This window comes from Balaenoptera borealis, assembly GCF_965194805.1.
Source record: "Balaenoptera borealis genome assembly, chromosome: 3".
Taxonomy (NCBI): domain Eukaryota; kingdom Metazoa; phylum Chordata; class Mammalia; order Artiodactyla; family Balaenopteridae; genus Balaenoptera; species Balaenoptera borealis.
Genome location: NC_138866.1, coordinates 106,374,597 through 106,391,238, shown reverse-complemented (window position 1 = coordinate 106,391,238; position 16,642 = coordinate 106,374,597). Strand labels below are relative to the sequence as shown.

The 16,642-nt window shown below is 41.8% G+C and overlaps 1 protein-coding gene and 1 long non-coding RNA gene across 2 annotated transcripts in view; one reads left to right on the top strand and one right to left on the bottom strand.

The window, feature by feature from the left end:
* The window catches only part of LOC309626862, an 844,624-nt gene that overhangs the window by 782,192 nt on the left and 45,790 nt on the right, over positions 1-16,642 (bottom strand). The window lies entirely within an intron of this gene.
* LOC309626900 (leucine-rich repeat-containing protein 37A3-like) lies at positions 221-15,945 on the top strand (the record flags this gene model as incomplete). The annotated part of the gene is made up of 2 exons (XM_082388224.1): positions 221-814; positions 850-15,945. The coding sequence occupies 2 exons, from the start codon at positions 221-223 to the stop codon at positions 1,276-1,278; spliced, it is 1,023 nt and encodes a 340-aa protein (XP_082244350.1). The 3' UTR covers positions 1,279-15,945.

Here is a 16,642-nt window from a genome sequence, read left to right as displayed (position 1 = left end):
TCCCTGCAAAGGTGGAACTATTTCCAGTCCCTCAAGGGACCCTTCCTCAGCTTCTACAGCCCCCTGAGAATATGGAATCTTCTCCAGTCCACAGGAGTTACCAGACCTACCTCTGGAACCCCTTAAAGAGACAGAACCTTCTCCAGCCCAGCAGGAGGCCCCATCTCAGCCTCCAGCGCCACCTAAGGAGGTTGTAGCACAAAATCCAGTGCATTATGAGATGACAGTTCCAACACTGCGACAGGATCAAGCTCAGCATTCAAACTTGCCCAGTGTCACAGTTAAACCTTTGGACCAGGGGCTTCCCACAGCTCCAGAACCTACAACGGAGGCTGAACATTCCGCAGCCCTGCAGCAGACTGCAGTTCCTCCAACATACCCCGAGGTGACATTTCCAAATCCAGAGCAAGTTCAGGCTCAGCATCCAACCTTGACTGAGGTCACAGTTCAACCTTTGGACCTTGAACTGACCATAAGGCCAGAACCCACTAAGGAGGATGAACCTTCTCCAACCATGCAGGAGATCTTAACCCAGCCTCCAGAACCACCTAAGGAGGTTTTTGTAGCTCAGCCTCCAGTATATCAGAACCCAATAGTTCCAACACCAGATCAGGATCACACTGAGCCTCCAACATCACCCAGTGTCACAGTTCAACCTTTAGACCAGGGGCTTACCACAACTCCAGAACCTACTATGGAGGCTGAACATTCCACACCCCTGCAGGAGGCTATAGTTCCTCCAACATACCCCGAGGTGACACTTCAAAATCCAGAGCAAGTTCAGGCTCAGCATCCAACCTTGACTGAGGTCACAGTTCAACCTTTGAACCTCTTATGTTAATTCTGGAATCCAGTATGGAGATTGAACCTTCTCCAACCATGCAGCGGACCCAAGCTCAGCCTCCAGAGCTCATTAAGGAAGTTGTAGCTCAGTCTCCATTGTATCCCGAGGTGACAGTTCCAGCACCAGATCAGGATCATGCTGAGCATCCAACATCACCCAGTATCACAGTTAAACCTTTGGACCGGGAGCTTACCACAACTCCAGAACCTGCTACAGAGTGTGAACATTCTACAGCCCTGCAGCAGACTACAGCTCCCCCTCCAAAACACCCTGAGGTGACACTTGCACAGCCAAGCCTGACTCAAGTCACAATTCAACCTATGGATGTGGAACTTACCGTTACTGCAGGATCCAATATGGAGACTGTACATTCTCCAAGCATGCAGGAGACCCCAACTCAGCCTCCAGAGGCACCTCAGGAGGTTGTAGTTTAATCTCCATTCCTGCAGGAGGTGACAGTTCCAACCCAACCCTCAGTTCCAATCACAGCAAGATCCTTTTTGCCCCACCTCCAGTCACTCTCATGCTACTGTTGATTTCTTTCCTTATTGGCTGAAGTGATGAGAGATATACGATCTCCATACTCATGGAGCTATCAGTCACCCTGGGAGGGCTAAAAGGACATGCCTAAAAGATAAAAGTGTGATCTCGTCAATTCCTTAGGTTTGCTTAGCAGCTTTCTTCTCCGGTGTATTACGAATTGTGTAAGGTTCCATTAAAACACTGCAAGTAAAATCAGGGAGCCCGATTCCTCCAGCTCCATTTTTCGTTCTCAAGATTGCTTTGGCTATTCAGGGTCTTTTCTGTTTCCATACAAATTGTGAAATTTTTTGTTCTAGTTCTGTGAAAAATGCCAGTGGTAGTTTGATAGGGATTGCATTGAATCTGTAGATTGCTTTGGGTAGTAGAGTCATTTTCACAGTGTTGATTCTTCCAATCCAAGAACATGGTATATCTCTCCATCTATTTGTATCATCTTTAATTTCTTTCATCAGTGTCTTATAATTTTCTGCATACAGGTCTTTTGTCTCCTTAGGTAGGTTTATTCCTAGATATTTTATTCTTTTTGTTGCAGTGGTAAATGGGAGTGTTTTCTTAATTTCACTTTCAGATTTTTCATCATTAATGTATAGGAATGCCAGAGATTTCTGTGCATTAATTTTGTATCCTGCTACTTTACCAAATTCATTGATTAGCTCTAGGAGTTTTCTGGTAGCATCTTTAGGATTCTCTATGGAGAGTATCATGTCATCTGCAAACAATGACAGCTTTAATTCTTCTTTTCCGATTTGGATTCCTTTTCTTTTTCTTCTCTGACTGCTGTGGCTAAAACTTCCAAAACTATGTTGAATAATAGTGGTGAGAGTCGGCAACCTTGTCTTGTTCCTGATCTTAGTGGAAATGGTTTCAGTTTTTCACCATTGAGGATGATGTTGGCTGTGGGTTTGTCATATATGGCCTTTATTATGTTGAGGAAAGTTCCCTCTATGCCTACTTTCTGCAGGGTTTTTATCATAAATGGGTGTTGAATTTTGTCGAACGCTTTCTCTGCATCTATTGAGATGATCATATGGTTTTTCTCCTTCAATTTGTACACAGAATACTCTATGACATGAATCACAGCAAGATCCTTTTTGACCCACCTCAGTTTTTCCAATTCAAGGGTCATCATGAGGATGCTTTTCAATTGTTGTAAGTGACACTTGTGTTGTTCCCATGTCTAAATATTTTAATGCTGGCAATTTAAAAAGATAAGAATCTTCAACTCTTGTCAAAGGATTATGATTGAGAATTCTTCACTGGAGATGTCTGAAAAAGCTGCTTCTGGTCGCATGCCTTTTGGGCTCTGTGGGCATCCCTTGCTGAATAAAACTTGATGATGGCATAGAACCCAGGACCGGCCACTGCTGCGTTTGTGAAGACTTGGACCGAATACAGAAGGCCAAACTGGGAGAAGACTGTGAACAGAGAATGCTGTAGGGTGGTCCCATGCTAAGTAAGTGCAGGAAATTTCACGCCCAGGAAGCCAAACCGCCCGTTCCCTTATATTCCCCCAGCCCTTTGCCACAGGCAACTGTGGTGAGCCTGCAACTCCAAACACGTCTCATTTCAGGAACAAGTTTCTCTCTGAAATCCTAAGCTTCGAGAAGCATTAGGAGGCAATGCCGTCTGTTGGGAACTACCTCTCAAAAATCTGTGGGGGCGAGCTGACTGCTCAGGTCGGCTCTAGAACTAAGATTCCTCTCAGCGGAGACCACAGGCAGAGGAGGTGCTGAAGCAGTACCGCAGGGCGCCCAGTTACTGGGGCACGGGGTGGCTTCCTCCACCCCTCCCTCCGCCCTGGCTCGGCTCACTTGCAAGGCCTCGGCCGTGGGTCCAGAGCTCAGCTCCCACACCAGCAAGGTTTTGTCACCCATCATGGGAACCACAAAAGGTACCAACGCCACCATGCTACCGTTACCGCGCATGCGCGGCCTAGACTTGCCTATCTTTAAAGACCCCTCCTCCTCTAATGTTCTAGGGTTTCAGAAAATGTTCAAGGCCTAGGGATCTTGTCATTTTGTATGGAAGAAACAATGGAAGCAATCGATTACTATACTGTTGGTCAAATCTTCCTGTCTTTTGAGAGCATTTAAAGAATTGTCTCATCTCTTTGGCTAAGGAAAGAGACAAATGGCACCCCCTTCACTCTCTATTCCAATGTTAGTCCCATCTATCCCAAAGGGATCCTGCAGAAACCTCTATTAATGTCTCCTCAATTGTGTCCAATAATAATGATGGTAATGATAATGATAATGTAATTATCCTAGTTTATTGATGTCAAGTGCATGTTGATTACAAATGGAACAGGAAGTATTTACTTGCCTCCTGCTTCTCCAAGCTGGTTGTGAAATCAGAGCCAGGCTTTAGAGCAAGCATGAAGCCTGCACCTTTCATAATTGTAATGGGATCCAGATGTGGCTCCGTCCACAAAGGCAAGTGATGAAAGCAGTAAATGGGTCCCATGCACATATGCTCTACCCAGGTGGGATCCACTTCCAGCTCCCTCTCTGTGAGCCAGTATTGTTCTGCATTTCTTCCAATTAAGTCTGATGATGTAAAAAGATTAAAATGCATTCCCACGGTGATTTGCACATAGTAGGTGCTTGTTTATATTTCAGGGATGGCAGAGTGTCTCAAGGAAAGGAATCTGAAAGCCACTGAACATGTGGCACTCTTAGGGTGTTGTTGGATGAGATGGAAATTTCTTGATATAGTGGGAGGCCAACATCATGGTGAGGGAGGAGCCTTTGAAGGGAACCACAGCAGAGTACTAAGGACTGAGCCCCAGGGTTGGTGAAATGGACAGAAGCCAAGTGTGAAGAGTTGGAGAGTCAAAGAATACAGTACCCTGGAAGCCAGGAGGTGGGAGTGTCAGGAAGGAAAGAGGGCTGTGGGCATCAGTGCTCAAAGGTGTCTTTCTTGCTATGGGAAGACCTGCAGCTCCCACTCTCCCATTACATTTAGTTTCTCTGTTTGAAAGGGGTGGAGTGGGCTCTTCTTTTCCTCTTTTATTTTCTTCAGCATTCACCATCCCTTTTTTCTCTTCTACTCCCCACCCAAATTTTAAAGTGTATTTCTGCAATAAAGTTTATTGTTTAAAAAAAATCTTTATTTCCTCAGTTGAATAGAATAAGAAAAAGTTAACATGGTTTTCTTAAAACCATTCAGTACATTTTTATATTGGGTTTGTTTGGTTTTTTCCATAAGATGGTTCTGATAGCATTTAGTTGTCTTTAACTTCATTCGAAACAATTTTGTTAGATTGTATTGTGACAGCTGTCATATCAGTGTGCATTTTTTTAAAAGTACCAAAATTGGTGAATTTTGTGTAGCCATTTTAATATTGAAGATGGAAGAAAAACAAGCAACATTTTCAGCATATTATACTTTATTATTTCAAGAAAGGTTGAAACGCAAAAAAAGAGATTTGTGCAGCGTATGGAGAAGGTGCTGTGACTAACTGAACGTGTCAAAAGTGGTTTGCGAAGTTTCGTGCTGGAGATTTCTTGCTGGACGATGCTCCACAGTTGGATAGATCAGTTGAAGTTGATAGCGATCAAATTGAGACATTAATTAAGAACAATCAACGTTATACCACACTGGAGATAGCCAACATACTCAAAATACCCAAATCAAGCATTGAAAATCATTGGCACCAGCTTGGTTATGTGAATTGCTTTGATGTTTGGGTTCCACATAAATTAAGCGAAAAAAACCTTCTTGACCGTATTTCCACATGCGATTCTCTACTGAAACATAACAAAAACGTTCCATTTTAAAACAAATTGTGATGGGTGATGAAAAGCGGATACTGTACAATAGTGTGAAATGGAAGAGACCATGGGGCAAGCAAAATGAACCACCACCACCCACCACACCAAAGGCTGGTCTTCATCCAAAGAAGGTGATGTTGTGTATATGGTGGGACTGGAAGGGAGTCCTGTATTACGAGCTCCTTCCGGAAAACCAAACGATTAATTCCAACAAGTACTGTTCTCAGTTAGACCAACTGAAAGCAGCACTCGATGAAAAGCATCCAGAATTAGTCAACAGAAAATGCATAATCTTCCATCAGGATAACACAAGACCGCATGTTTCTTTGATGACTAGGCAAAAACTGTTACAACTTGGCTGGGAAGTTCTCATTCATCCACCGTATTCACCAGACATTGCACCTTCGGATCTCCGTTTATTTTAGTCCTTACAAAATTCTGTTAATGGAAAAAATTTCAATTCCCTGGAAGACTGTAAAAGGCACCTGGAACAGTTCTTTGCTCAAAAAGACAAAAAATGTTGGGAAGATGGAATTATGAAGTTGCCTGAAAAATGGCAGAAGGTAGTGGAACAAAATGGTGAATACATGATTCAATACAGTTCTTGGTGAAAATGAAAAACGTGTCTTTTATTTTTGCTTAAAAACCAAAGGAAACTTTTGGCCAATCCTGTAAATGCCCACCTTTTCATGCAAATGGAGGTAAGTGGGCATTCTTAATACAGTATAGAGACAAAACACCCTTGGAGAAAAATTAACAAAAAATTATTTTTCAGAACGTAAACAAATTAACACATTTAGGGCTTCCCTGGTGGCACAGTGGTTGAGAATCTGCCTGCCAATGCAGGGGACACGGGTTCGAGCCCTGGTCTGGGAAGATCCCACATGCCGCAGAGCAACTAGGCCCGTGAGCCACAACTACTGAGCCTGCGCATCTGGAGCCTGTGCTCCGCAACAAGAGAGGCCGCGACAGTGAGAGGCCCGCGCACCGCGATGAAGAGTGGCCCCCGCTCGCCGCAACTAGAGAAAGCCCTCGCACAGAAACAAAGACCCAACACAGCCAAAAATAAATAAATAAATAAATTTATTTAAAAAAAAAATTATTTAAAGAACCTCTTTACTTATCAGTTACAGAGGCCCAGTTACCAAATAGTTTAAAATAGAAGTGGCTTAATTTGAAAACCATACTCTGCTGTGATCTGAATTTTAAAAAATTGTAGTTTTCAGTTTTGCTCTAGTGTTCCAGAGTATTTTAACATTGTATATGTAAATCATATGTGTGTGTTTTTATTCTATTCGGGAGGCTTATTACAATATTTACACTATTATCAGGAAATGAAATGAGTCATATAATTGAATATTTGAACAAGTGCATCTGATTTGATGGAGCCAAGTTTTTTTTAATTAAAAAATGTATTTTTTTCCTATTACACAAATATACATGTTCACTATACAAAATTTAGAAAATACAGATAAACCAAAAGAAGAAAATGAAAACAAATCCATAATCCCATTCTTCATAAATTACTTATTCTAACATATATTTATATATTTAGTAATATTTAGGGTGACACTTTGGAAAGGAGCACTAAAAACTCAGCCCCCAAGACAGTAGGCATAAATGGGGCTGTCCTAGGCTAACCAGCAGAGATGGCCACCCTAGTTGTCAAACATCTCCTATGCCCCAAATTGTTGTGGGTGCCATGGAGACAGCAGTGAGGAAAAAGACAAAACTCTCTGCTCTGGTGGAGCTTATATTCTAGTGTTAATATTGACCACAGTTAGCATCAGGGTATATATTCTTCTAGTCATATATATGGACATATTTTTCTTTCTTTAAGTAAAAGCACTGTGTATTTCATCATTTTAATGAAAATCTTTTAAAGTGTACAATACACGCTCCTGACTTCTTGTATAGAGGACCCTCACTGTCATCATGCACTTTCTAAGGAGGCAATGCTGGAAATAATACTAAACCAGGAGACCCTGCCCCGGGCTCCTGCTCATTCTTCTACTCACCAGCCATGAGACTGTCCTGATCATTTCCCCTCTTTGGTCTCAGTTTCTTCATGTGCAAAATTCAGACAAAATTTAGACATATGTTCTGCCCAGGTGCAACCCGCTTCCAGCTCCCTCTCTGTGAGCCAGTATTGTTCTGCATTTCCTCCAATTAACTCTGATGATGTAAAAAGATTAAAATGCATCCCCCATGGCACCAAGGTACCTTGAAATTTTAAAATCTGTGACTCCATAGTTCTGTGATTTCCTTCTAATTATGTGGACCAAATTTGGTTAAGTGGGGAAAATTCTCTGATTTTTCTGACAAAAATAAGAAGAAAGAAAAATTTTTCTGCATTAAGATGTACTTTATAATGTGATGAATATAATAATTACTTGATGGACATGTTAATATTTTGCATATCTTTCTGTGATAAATAGATTAGGGAGCCTTATTTCCCAAAGTGGTTGTCAAATGTGTGAAAGAAAATTTATTTCTTAAATTGTTCAATAGGATAACTTTTTAGGTAAAATGATCAACAGTATCAGATTTTGATTCAGCTCCTGAACTCTGAGGACAAGCAATACTTTTCTCAAAAGTCAACCCAAGATGTTTTTCTGCTTCTGGGAGTATTGAAGAGATCCAATATCAACTTTACTTGTGGTGTTTTAATCTAGATGCTAGTAAACATGTTCCTTTCTTCTGAGTCTTAGCAGACCGAGAGTAAAGTTCCACATTCTGTTCGTTTGTCCATGTTTTTTGCCTGTTACTCATCTGTTGGCAAAAGTGAAGAGACACTGGATTCTGTAGGATTCGGTAGATTGTAGATCCATTTGCAACCACATTAAAAGTACTTCAAGGTAAATTCAATGCGCAGATTTACAGTTATTTAACAATAAACTTTTCCTTTTAATTTAATGAGACACAATTTTACAATGTCTATATAGTTTATAGTACTAAATTAAATCAATTCTAAACCTGTAAGAACCATCAACATAACCATATGCATATATTTCAGTATTCCTCAAATTAGCATATACAGTTATAAGCAAAAGTAAATGACTTCCTGTAGAACTGTTTTAACTACTCATTTAAAAAAATACTATAATCTGCCTGGTTCTCAACCTCTTATATAATGTGTTTAACAGGAGTCCATTCATAGTCTGCCTTTCGTGTAGGAAGGCCTGTAATTCTCCACTGAGGGACGGGCTGTCATCGTGACAGGGCCCTGGCAGGAAACTAGAAGAGGGAGGTGGGGAACTAGGCTGTGCAGGCACCATGGAATGTGCAGGAATGAGAGCCTAGTGGCACTGAGTCTTTTGATTTTTAAAGAGAAACCCAAAGCATGAGAATGAGAAAAATTTAACGTCAGCTAATTTTTTAATACATTGTACAATCTTCCCCTGACACCTCACCCCCAAATCTGTGGTCCAGAATCAGCCAGTGGGCTGCCCGGTGATGACAGCTGGGCAGCAATGTGAGGAGCCTGAGCAGTAGAAATCAACAGAAGTGGAACAGTTGTAGTACTGGCTGTGCGGGGAGTCTCAGGCTCATGTGATGGTGCATAGAGAATGAGGGGTTTAAAGGCAGAAGATATTTGCAGTTGCCCCGGATTTAAAGAGAAGGACTCAACAAGGTAGAGAAAGAAGTTTGTTTTCTGAGACAGCTGATGCTCAGGCATGAAGACAAGTCAGTGCAATAGGTGCCTCTGTCCTCTGGCTACAGTTTCATTCAATGCAGTGATGTGGGACACAGGAGGAATTTGGCACTTTTTAGGTTAAGCAGTGGAGGAGGGAGCTGATTGATGAATGAGCCTCATGCTTCAAATGAAAGGACACAGCCTGGAGGCTGTGGGGCTGAGGGATTTCCAGCACCACTCTGAGGAGACTTTAGAACCAGGTAAGAAAGAGGGGTGGAGTTGGTGAGGGTTGCTGCCAAGAAAGGAGGGAATAAACACCAAGAGATCTTTGTAATCATTTTGGGAGCTTTGTGATTTCTCCATGCTTATTACTCCTGTTACCACTGCTCTCCATGTTCCTGTAGTGATTAGATGAAACTCCCATAAAAAGGAAGGTGAGAGCATGCATGTTTATCTTGAGGACCAGCAAAAGGAAGCTGGGAACCATGAGGACTCTAGGTAACTTTTCCTTTGGATTGGGCAGGGGCACCAGTAAAAAGAGAGGAAAGTGGGGCTGAGTCTCTGGAAATTTGGGAAGTTTGGGAAAGGGAAATTTGCCTGAAGAACCAACCTGGGAAGGAGAGCAGAGCCCAGCACTGTGCTGGTTGAAGGCTGGAATGGCCCCCTCCCATCTGGCGCTTCCAGACGCAATAGAGGACCCCCAGTTAAACTTGAATTTCAAATGAATCACACAAGAATTTTAGTATAAGTATGTCCCATGCAATATTTGAGACATACTTACACAAAGAAATTGTTGCTTACCTGAAATTCAAACCTAATTGAGCATCTTGTATATTTATTTGCTGAATCTGGCAAGCCTGCCTCCATATGTTCTAGCCCTCCAACCTCACTGCACTGCTGTGTAATCAGGGGCTGTGTAAGCCCCATCCAGGAGGGAAGGGTGACCCAGAAAGCAGCCAGGTAGATTTGAAATAAACTCCCTACCGAAAGGCTGCGGGCCTAGGGACAAAGTCCCTGCCTGGGTAGAGGAGGTGTCATACTTTGGGTATTGGAGTCAGACACTCGTTCCCCCACCTCCTACCAGCTTTGTGATCCTTAGCAAGTTATACGATATCTCGGAGACTCAGTTTTTTCATCTGTAAAATGGAGGAAATGATACCTCCTACTAGTGTAATGCAAATGTTAAATGAGATAGTGTAGTAACATTCCGAGCAGGGTGCCCAGATAAATTGCTTGATATAATGGTAGGGGCAGTTCTTATTACTCTGCTCATGAGGTACATTTCTTTTAAAATCACACTCCCATGGGTAATGCCTGGTCAAGAAAACCCAGCCCACTGGACATTCCAAGGCTAATCTTGTTCCCTTGATGCTCCTGGAGATTTGTTAGCAGATATTGGGAGGATGGGATAAGCTCATGCTATTCTTCTCAAAAAGCACCGTAACTCAAGATCTGCTTCTCCACTGACTGGTTGTTGCTTTAAAACAGAGCCAAGCAAACACCCTACTCCTCCCTCCAGGTAGACAAGGGAGAGATTCAAACCATCACTGTGTCTCACAGTTGTAGCACCTCAAGCAAATCAGTGCAGGCACACTCATGGCTAAATCTAACACTGGGCTGGGAGGGTAGGTGGCCTGCTTCCTCCTAACATTCCTCTAATAAACTCAGATTCCCCAGAATTAAGTGTGTTGCCAAGGAATTTCAAGGCACACGAAGGTGAAGCTTGGCATTTGCAAAGAAGAAATTACTTTTAGCTTGTTTTGCTTAAATCTGTTCATCTTTGTCTAAACTACTGTTACAAAAAATGTTAAAATTATCAGAGTTTCAGCTACATTTCTTTGGCTCAGATTTTAGTGGGGAAAAAAAGAGATGTGTTTGGAGATGGAAGGCAGTCAGCCGCAGGCAGGGTGATGGGAGTCATCTAAGATGCTTAGACTCTAGTCCTATGTTCCATCTGCAGCATATATAGGAAATCCAATTGTTGCAACCTTTCTTCCTTTCCCATAGATAAGGAGGGAATGGCCAGAGTGATCATCAAAAATGCAGAAACAACAGAATTTGAATAATACTGATACATTATTTCTCTCTGGAAGGCCATGTCACAGAGTAGTGGTGTTGCAGAAGGTGCCCCACAAGGCCTATTCTTGACTTTGCTCCATGAGATCTTGAGCAAAACCCAATCTCTCAGAGCTTCTTATCTATAAAATAAGATAAAAAAATCTCCATTGTATCTACCACAGTGGTTATGGTGAGGGTCAAATGAGATCATGTATGTGAAATGTTGATGTGCCCTAGAACGCCATCCTCAGCCCCCTTTATCTTGTTCTGTAGTCTGGGCACGTCAGTTGTCACCAATACAATGATGGACTGCTGAATGACTGATTGATTGGCCATATTTCTCACTACCTAACAGGCCTGTAATCTTGGATTTTACAAGGTTATCTTACGGCCAATAAATTGAAAACTGAACCCGTTGCGTTACCCACACCCCTACCCAGACCTGCTTCACATGCCTGTGATTCTTACAAGGTTCAGTCCGACTGATGGGTCTTGACCAGACCTAGTGCCCACTATGCTTCTGGGTACCTTTCCCACACCAGACTTCTCTAGTCTCCCCAGGAGGAACCTGGACAGTCATTACCTTAAAAATACCCAGAATCCTGTGAAAGTGATACTTGGACTTAGAAGATGGAACTCAAATTCTGCCTCTTGTTTCATGAAAGAAAAAAGGTTCTGTATCTGAGGACAACTAATTAAAAATGGACAGGCTGAGTAAAATTTCATGGGTCCTCTCACATTAATGTCTTGCATCCCATGTGATAAGGAACAAAGAACTGATGCTAAACATAGAAATCTCTTAGACAGTTGAGTTCTGACTCTCTAACTGGGGTGAGCAGAGCCAGCCAGAAAATTATGCTACTTGAGGAAGAGAATGTAAAGTGTTTGAGACAGGGACTCTGTCTGCTTAATTCCCTTTACCTAAAGCAATATCAAGAACACAGTAAGAGGTTGGAAAATATTTTTGAATGAATAAAGGAAAGTAATGTTTTCAAAGAGGATCACTAGGTCCATGAGCAATGTTGCAGATTTGGTTTTCACGAAGGTTGCATTCCGTCCTCCGATTCATAACAGAGCTGGTGGTATTCTCATGCGCTGCATAAATATTTTACCCATTTTGAAAATTACTCTCAAACTCCTACATAAACTCTGAATTCCATTGTTGGACAGTTTTCAAGTTCAAAATTCCCCCACAGTAGGTCATATAGTTTTCATTTCTTAATGTTTATAGTCTATGTTTTATGTAGAGTTTGTTCAAAGATAATGGTAACAGGTTATTCTTTGCCTCCCCAGGAAATAATCAGGAGCCAGCAGGCAAACTGAATCTTGGCATTTGTATTGAGACTTAGGAGAGAAATATTTTTCCTAATGTTATGAATGTTAAATTGTAGAGCAATTTGCTTTATCTGAAGCCCTTGACAAAACATAAACTTTGTTATCATTGGTACAGGCTAACTGGGTGTGAATTGTGCCTGAAAAAAAAGATGCAGGGATAGAGCAGGGAAGGCAAATACACTGCAAACATGATGCTACTACTACTATTCACACCCACAGTAGTCATCACTAATTGATTGCAGCCTTCTTCCTACTAAGCTCAGACAATCCTTTTATTAACACGGTGCTTCAGGTAGCCATAACTAGTTGATCACAGAGTGGCATGTGAGATTTATCCTTTTCACACATATTTATTGAGTTCTGGCTATATGCCTGGTACTGGAGATGTGCAGTGAATAAAAGAGACAAAAATGTGTATCCTCTTAGAGCTTAACATTACAGTGAGGGGTAGGAGGGGAGTCAGTAATTAAGTAAGTAAAATATGTAGTTTATTAGATGGTAATAAGTACAGTGGAGAAAATACAGCAGGTAAGGGGGATAGAGAACATTGGGAAGAGAGAGGTTACATTGTTAAATAGGGTAGCCAGAGCTGTTTTAGTTATCTTTTTCTGAGTAACAATTTATCCCAGAATTTAGTGGCTTAAAACAACAAACATTTGTTATTTCACCGTTTTTGTGAGTCATGAATTCACTAGCAGCTTAGCTGGGAGGTTCTGGGTTGGAATCTTTAATGAGGTTGCAGTAAAGATGTCAGCTGTGCTGCAGTCATCTGAAGGCTTGAATGGACTGAAGAATCCGCTTCCAAGATATCTGACAGTCATGGCTATTGGCAGGAGGGTCAGTTATTTGCTGGCTTTGGCAAGAGACCTCAGTTCCTTACCATGTGGGCCTCTCCATAGAACTGCTTGTGTCTCCTCTCAATGGGGCAGCTGGCTTGCCTCAGAGTGAGTGAGCCAGGAGGGCAAGATGTAAGCCACAGTGTCTTTTGTAACCTAGCCTTGGAAGCCACATTCTGTCATTTCTGCCGTAACCTAGTGGTTACATGACCCAGTCTTATTCATTGCGGGAGGGGACTAGCGTGACGCAAGGAGGCAGCCATCACTGGCACCATCCTGGAGCCTGGATGTCACACCAGGAAAGACTAAAAGGGAAACTTGAAGGAGATGAGAGATTAAATCTGAAGATAACAGGGGGGAGGGGCAGAAACCTCTAGGCGGTGAGAATAACAAATATAAAGACTCTGATGCAGGGACCTGCTTGGTGTAATTAAAAAATAGCAAGCAGTCCAGGATGCCTGGAGTGGAAGTGGAAGGGTGTAGGAGATGAGGTCAGAGCCATAACAAAGCCGGATCATGGGAGACCTTGTAGCTATTACAAGAACTTTGGTTTTACCCAATGTTCTAGTTATCTTTGCTGTGTAACAAGCCACCCGAAAACTTAGTATCATAAAACAGTCATTTTGTGATGCATGTGTGGGTCAGGAATTTGGACAGGGCATAGTGAGAATGGCTTGTTTGTGTTCTGTGATGTTTCCACAGTGTTTATCGCACTTTTGAATCTGGGAAGAGTCAAGGCTCATCTGGCCTTGCAAGTTACTTTTATCACTTTTGCCGTAGTCATAAGCCTGTCCAGATTCACGGGAGAGAAAACAAATCCCATTTCTCTAAAGTCATGTTATATGAAGAGCATGTGGGATAGGAAATACAATTGCAGAATAAATTCTCTTTGGAGAATATAATCTGCCACATTCTGTGCAATGAGAGACTTGCATTATTTTGAGCAGAAGAGTAACATGATCTGACTCATATTTAAACAGGATCTTTCTGGTTGCTATGTTGAGAACAGACTGAAAAGGGTATGAGACTAATTAATAAGCTATTACACTAATACAGCCAGGAGATGGTGAGGGCTTGGATGAGGGGGTAGGCAGTGGATGTGGTGATGAGTGAGATGGAGAAGGCAGCAGGTGAAATAAGTTTCATTGGGGTTTCTGTTGAGCTTCATACAGGAGCTCACTTTCAGTCATATGAAGTTTGGATTACAGTTAATAGTAGAGCCTTGAGTTCAACGGAGAAAAAAATATGTTGGAGATATAAATGCTGTAGTATAGATATTGAAACCTGTAAAATTGAATGAGATCATCAAGAAGAGTGTAGATAGACAGGAGAGGAATTCCAGGAACTGAGCCCAGAGACACTCCAATATTGGGATGTCAGGGAGATCAGGAGGTGCTAGCATTAGGGACTGAAGAGGAAAGGCCAGTGAGGTAAGGAAATGTGGTGCCCTGGCAGCCGATGAAGAGAGGTTTTGGGAGCTGGGCCTAAACAACTTGTTAGCTATTGACTCATCAAGGAAGATGAAAACCAAGAATTCCCATTGGATCAATCAACATAGAGATCATTGTTTACTTTAACGGAACAATTTTAGTGGAGTGGCGGGGTGAGTTCCTTGATTGGAGGGGATTCAAGAAGGAATGGCAGGAGAGAAATCGGAGATAGCAACTATAGTCATACAGTTTGAGGAATTCGAGGAATTTTGCTGTAAAGGGAAGGAGAGAAGTAGCTAGAGAGGGAAACAGTGTCAGGAGAAGTAGCTATTTGCCATCCAGATTGTCATTCATATTAGAGTGGGAGTAGAGAAAGAGAAAGAGAAATTCTGTGGGGGTAGGAACACAGGCTCTGGAATCAAATTTCCTCATTTTGAATCCTGGCTCTACATCTTGCTACTTGTGTAAACTTGGGCAAGGCACTTAACCTATCTGCCTCAGTTTCTTTATCTGTCACATGGAGATTACAATAGTATCTCCTCATAAGGTTGTAAAAAGTTGCTTCCCATGGAGTGTTTGAAACAGTTCTTGTCATATGGTGGACACTCAAATAAGTGGAAGCTATATTGATGATGAAGATGATAATGATGTGGTGGACCAGCCACATTTCCACACCTCTCAGTGGCACCTAGAGCACCAGAGGAGAGAATTTTAAAGCACCACTGATATGGAAGATTGCCGACACAGTCATCATTCCCTATGTTGGATGTGGTTGACCTAGAAATGAGCTGGAAACCGAGCCCACTGATGAGCTAGAGAGATGAGGCTGGGTGGCGGGCACTGGCAATTCTGCTGGTTGATCCACTTAATGCTGAAGACATACATTTATTTATTTATTTATTTATTTATTTGGATCAGGCACTGCTCGAGGGACAATAGTTTCATGGCAGAACATTTTGTTTATATCTCCTCATTTCCTGAGGATCCTCCCTGGAACAAGGGATTTGAGTCTCTTCTCTTTTGTCTTAGCTAGCGTAGTGGATGCTCATTGTAAGATTCAAAAACAACACTGTTTGTTTTTAAAAAAAAAGAAAATCCAGTTACAATTTTATCTGATGACCCTTAGCAAGTGTGGATTCCGCAAGTGAAAGGGCATTGAGGCAGAGAAAAGTCAATAGTTTCCATCAAAAAGTCTTAGCTTCCTGAGAGACTTTTAAAATTATTGTTGGATTCCTGCTGAATTCATGTTAGAAAACTTTTCAAATGTTGTAATAGTTATTTTTAAACGAATATCTCTCCCACTTCCATTTCTTTTTTTTTTTTTCTTAACAACTTTATTGGAGTATAATTGCTTTACAATGGTGTGTTAGTTTCTGCTTTATAACAAAGTGAATCAGTTATACATATACATATGTTCCCATATCTCTTCCCTCTTGCATCTCCCTCCCTCCCACCCTCCCTATCCCACCCCTCTACGTGGTCACAAAGCACCGAGCTGATCTTCCTGTGCTATGTGGCTGCTTCCCACTAGCTATCTATTTTACATTTGGTAGTGTATATATGTCCATGCCACTCTCTCACTCTGTCACATCTTACCCCTCCCCCTCCCCATATCCTCAAGTCCATTCTCTACTAGGGCTGTGTCTTTATTCCCATCTTGCCACTAGGTTCTTCATGACCTTTTTTTCCCCTTAGATTCCATATATTTGTGTTAGCATACTGTATTTGTTTTTCTCTTTCTGACTTACTTCACTCTGTATGACAGACTCTAACTCCATCCACCTCACTACAAATACCTCCATTTCATATCTTTTTATGGCTGAGTAATATTCCATTGTATATATATGTGCCACATCTTCTTTATCCATTCATCTGATGATGGACACTTAGGTTGTTGCTTCCATGTCCTGGCTGTTGTAAATAGAGCTGCAATGAACATTTTGGTACATGACTCTTTTTGAATTATGGTTTTCTCAGGGTATATGCCCAGTAGTGGGATTGCTGGGTCGTATGGTAGTTCTATTTGTAGTTTTTTAAGGAACCTCCATACTGTTCTCCATAGTGGCTGTATCAATTTACATTCCCACCAACAGTGCAAGAGTGTTCCCTTTTCTCCACACCCTCTCCAGCATTTATTGTTTCTAGATTTTTTGATGATGGCCATTCTGACCGGTGTGAGATGATAT